This window comes from Anneissia japonica, unplaced genomic scaffold (genome assembly GCF_011630105.1).
Source record: "Anneissia japonica isolate Jap-2015-1 unplaced genomic scaffold, ASM1163010v1 scaffold1104_len307771_cov217, whole genome shotgun sequence".
NCBI classification, from domain to species: Eukaryota; Metazoa; Echinodermata; class Crinoidea; order Comatulida; family Comatulidae; genus Anneissia; species Anneissia japonica.
The window spans coordinates 158,374-162,908 of NW_022755771.1; the positions used below are offsets into that span (position 1 = coordinate 158,374).

Here is a 4,535-nt window from a genome sequence, read left to right on the forward strand (position 1 = left end):
AATAGAAAAAAATAATACTGTAATCATAAAAATAATAATATTTATAGCAATATTTATAATATTAAATAATAATGAAAGATAAGCATCAACAACAATAATTAATTTTTCCACTACGAGAACCACTGAAAATTAATAACTCAAAGTTTAAAATATTAACATAAAATGTTCAATTTGTTTGTACAGCAGGTAAAAAGAGATACACAGTAGAATGAGAGCAGCATCATAACTTAAAAAAACACATCATGGAGTACTGTTACATTTTAATAGCTATATAGTTGCACTTGACAAAATCCTGTACAGGTTTGTTTAGGTTCATGGAAACATCTTGCTCTCCTACTAGATGTGACTATAATATTCCTAATTCATAATTTTATTTCACTCAAAACTCAAATGTAAAGAGTCTGGTAGGCCAAAACAGAACATGTCCCTGTACAAGATGCCTATTAAAGAAATCAATGATAATAGTGAAAACAACAACACAGACAATACAAAAATAAAACAAATAGAAAAAAATAATACTGTAATCATAAAAATAATAATATTTATAGCAATATTTATAATATTAAATAATAATGAAAGATAAGCATCAACAACAATAATTATAATGCAATAAATATTCTTTAAAAAAACAGCAACAATAATAAAAATAATACTCATAATAAATAAAGAAAAATTTTATTTTTATCATTGCCATTAAAAACAATCAGCATAAAGAAATCCACTGTCGAAATTTAACTAACCTTGATAATATATAACTATTCCAGCTTAAAGCACTGACACGTGCAGCATGGCCTGACATGTTTCTCAGCCTTTTTTGTTGTTCAATGTCCCAGAGCTGTAATGTATACAAATACGGATTGGACAATTGCTCTTCATCATTGTTATGGGTGATGATTTTTTATTATTGTTATTAGTATTATTATTATTATTATTATTAGTGTTGTTAGCATCATTAATAATCAGAGGATTACATGATTACTGTGCAAAGTATTATAGTGATTACCTATGTACTGTTATATGCCAAAGAGTACAGGTGTATGCTAATTGTGAAACTCATTTGTATGAGAACAGTAGCCAGTAGAGCAGAAAGCAGTCACTTGAAACTACACTACCAAAGTGAAAGGGTGTGGCAAATACAGGTTAGCTGTAAAAGTTCTTGTATTTATAGATGTTAAAGCTAATCTATATTTTGACTGGAGGTAAATCTAACTGTGCTGTGGACAACTCAAAAGAGAATTCCAATGTAAGTTGTAACATATTTCTTTATTCATTTTATAAAAAATAAGTTAAAGATTATTAATATTAATGAGTTCCTACAGGTTTTGGCAATTTGTTATTTATATTTAATTAATAGCCGTCTTCATATGAGGGGAACACAGTGATTAAAAAGTCTGTGGTGATAGGAGGCAAGCACGTCTGGATGCACAACCCTTCATAAGTATGTATGTAAGATATTCATTTGGTTTTCTTATTCAGAACTAATGTACTGGTTCATGATTGGATGTTGTATGCAAATCAATTGTTGTTAATAGCTATTAACTTGAAACGTCCATGGCAAATATAAGCAAGTACTGTATATTACTTCATGAAATTAAGTAACGGCTTGTAAAGAAAAGATTAAATCCAGTTTTTTTTTATGAAGAGTGTGGTTTTGAACTTCGCACATCAATGAGGGTGTGACAAAAAAAATGATAATATACATTCAATTATAAAACACAATTGGAAGTATCTGTGTTAGTTGTAATGTTTTTCTGTACATTTACCTTGCGTGTTCCAATTTTAAGGTCCTTAAATAAACGCCCCCTCTAGAGCCTAATTTGGGATAAATGCCTCCCTCGAATAAATGCAGCGGGAATTAATTTTTTCCTCAAATAAACGTCCCATAAATGACTCTAAACAAATCTAATAGAAACGTCATTCTCAACACATTTTATTAGTATTGAACTCCAGCAGAATTACATTTTTCTAACCTGGATGAGATTAAAGTCTTTATGATCACGCAATAACACATTTGGATGGTAATTATTTGTTGTAGTATCACATTTACAGTGAAATTAATGGCATTTATTTGATCGTATATGTATCCATTTTACAACAAAAAAATAAAGGCACCTCAAAATCCCTTCTCAACAGTAAAGCGCCCCGGGACGTTTATTTGAATAAATATGTATATCAAAAAAATATCAGTCCATTTGGTATTATTAAGCAGGCGCTATCAGTAAATGTTGGCTGATTACCTGATCGCTTTTGTAGCTGCTTACCAGTTGTTATCTGTCCATCAGATATAATTTTATATTTACCTGAACATCACCATTACTTGTACCCACTGCCAAGTAGTTGCCTTCAGGAATCCATGATACGGATGCAATATATTCATCAGCATTGTCCAATTGCACTAGTTGTTGGATCTCACCAGAGGTTGCATTCCAAAGGTACACATTGTTGGCTAGTGAAACAGCAAGATGATTGTTGCAGCTCCAGTCGATCAGATTCAAGTCTATAAAAACAAATTGTTAAATGTTTTCAAAATACTGTATGTTTTAAGTATTGTCTAATAGTGGATTCCATCAAAGCTAGACAAAGAAAGTTGTCTTGATTCCTAATTCCAATATACTATGTCTAAAATTCCTCAAGAAACTCAAAATGTTTGTATATTATTTGCATTTATGAACCTGTTAACTCGCTACTAGTCACTAAAGGTTTCTATAGTAGTTTATAGCAGAAAATAGTTTTGATTGAGTCGATTATTTGATAATTACAAACCCAGTTATTAATATTTTTAATAACTCACAATAATCATCAAGTATGTCTGGAGCATCCAATATTCTCTCTGCCACCTGTGGAATATGCCGTATGGTTTTCCGTGTGGAGCCTGGTGTTTTATTCTGACTATACAGCACTTTTAAGTTGTTTTGAAATCCTGATAGTACAAGAATTAATCAATGAATTAAATAATTTGTTAGAGTAGATAGCAGTGCTTTTAATTAAACAAATTTATGATGCAAGTGGTTAACAGCTAAAAAAAAAAATGGAATAATTTATGCGCTATTCTTGGCCTTATTTTCATCACCCTTGCAGATACGTTTCATCACAACCTATCAAAATTAAGGTGTGCCGTGCAACCTGGAGTTAAATTAGGTACTGTACATGATGGTGGCCCAGCATGTACACACAGATTTCACATATTCACATATTACAAAACATTTCCACTTCCTTTTACTTTCAACTGCTTCACATAAGACCTGTATTCTCAATTTAATACTACTGTATTCTCTAATTCAACAGCTTATTGATTGTGCTATTTACCTTCAGGAGCAGATGGTGGTTTGCTTTTGTAGGATAGAATCTTTGTATTCAAGACATCACCATTCAGATTTTCATTCATGGTCTTTCTAAATGCAACCTTTGATGGGCTCATGTACTCCTGATTTGTACTCAAATTACTACCTTGTGCAGCTGTTGTCTGTTGCAAAACTTTAAAGTTGGCTACATCAAAATTGGTACTAGTACGATTTGGTATGAAACGGTCACCAACTGGTGTCTTAGATGGTGTTTTTGACCTGCCTTTAAATACAAACAAGACCATTCATGTATGTTTCTACTGTAGTTCTGAATGTATACAATACATTGAGATTTAATTCTCATTCTCAGTACATAACCCTATTATTTAATGGTGTACTTCCCCCCTTGTGTTCCTCTTTCATTTCCCCTTTGGGCCTTTTTTCTTTCTTTGGCTTTTCTGCCCTTTTGTATAGTGTATTACTGAACACAGCTATTACATGTTTACAAATATTATTTTTTTAAGGAACAGAATAAAATAAAAAGTATAGTTTGCATTTCAAATACATCATTCAACTCTTTTCACAAGCTGATTATATATATTTACCTGGTGTTCTTGAAGATGGAGTTTTTGGTGTTTTCCCTGGTGTCTTTGAACTGTAGGAACGGTTACACATTTTCATGGGTGTTTTATTGCAGCTAGCATTTACACTTTTGTTTAAAGAGACATTGTTGCTGCTGGCTTCTTCTTTTTTTCGTTGCCAACGACTTGACGGTCCACCAGTTGGTCCATCAAGTTTCAGCAGCCTATTAATATCTGATTCAAATATTAAATTTGACATCCTGCAATAATTGAGTGAGTCAGTTTTTGTACCTAAAAGTGAAATCAGAGAGGGTATAATTTTCATTGGTACTGTTGGTTGGCCTACTTACTGTAGGAGGATCAAAGAAAAGTGTGTGTTTGTGGTGGTAAGAACAATTTGCTGTTAAGTAAAATGCGAATTGAGCAAGATTTTACAGTACTTTTTCTGTTACATAACACAATGTTTTTGATGACATGATAACATGTCATCAAGACGCATAGTGACCTCGTTTATTTGCGCGATATAAATCCATCTATTATTATTATTTACATGTACAAACATGCTTTCCTAAAACGTTAACTAATAAAATTGGCGGGAAAATTACTATCGGCGACACAAAATGGGTTCAACCAAAGATAATAAATAGCAGAAGATAGAGCAGCTTCCCAATAT

The 4,535-nt window shown here is 31.9% G+C and overlaps 1 protein-coding gene across 2 annotated transcripts in view; it reads right to left on the reverse strand.

Moving 5' to 3' along the window:
- LOC117123733 (cell division cycle protein 20 homolog) overlaps nucleotides 1-4,172 on the reverse strand; it is a 9,272-nt gene extending 5,100 nt beyond the window's left edge. For both annotated transcript variants that reach the window (XM_033269739.1, XM_033269738.1), the window contains exons 1-5: nucleotides 3,887-4,172; nucleotides 3,307-3,564; nucleotides 2,792-2,920; nucleotides 2,301-2,497; nucleotides 741-835 (exon numbers count right to left, since the gene is read on the reverse strand). In XM_033269739.1, coding sequence (XP_033125630.1) covers nucleotides 741-835; nucleotides 2,301-2,497; nucleotides 2,792-2,920; nucleotides 3,307-3,564; nucleotides 3,887-4,121 — 914 coding nt within the window. In that variant the 5' untranslated portion in view covers nucleotides 4,122-4,172. The remainder of the gene's footprint in view (nucleotides 1-740; nucleotides 836-2,300; nucleotides 2,498-2,791; nucleotides 2,921-3,306; nucleotides 3,565-3,886) is intronic.
- Nucleotides 4,173-4,535: the final 363 nt, after the last annotated feature.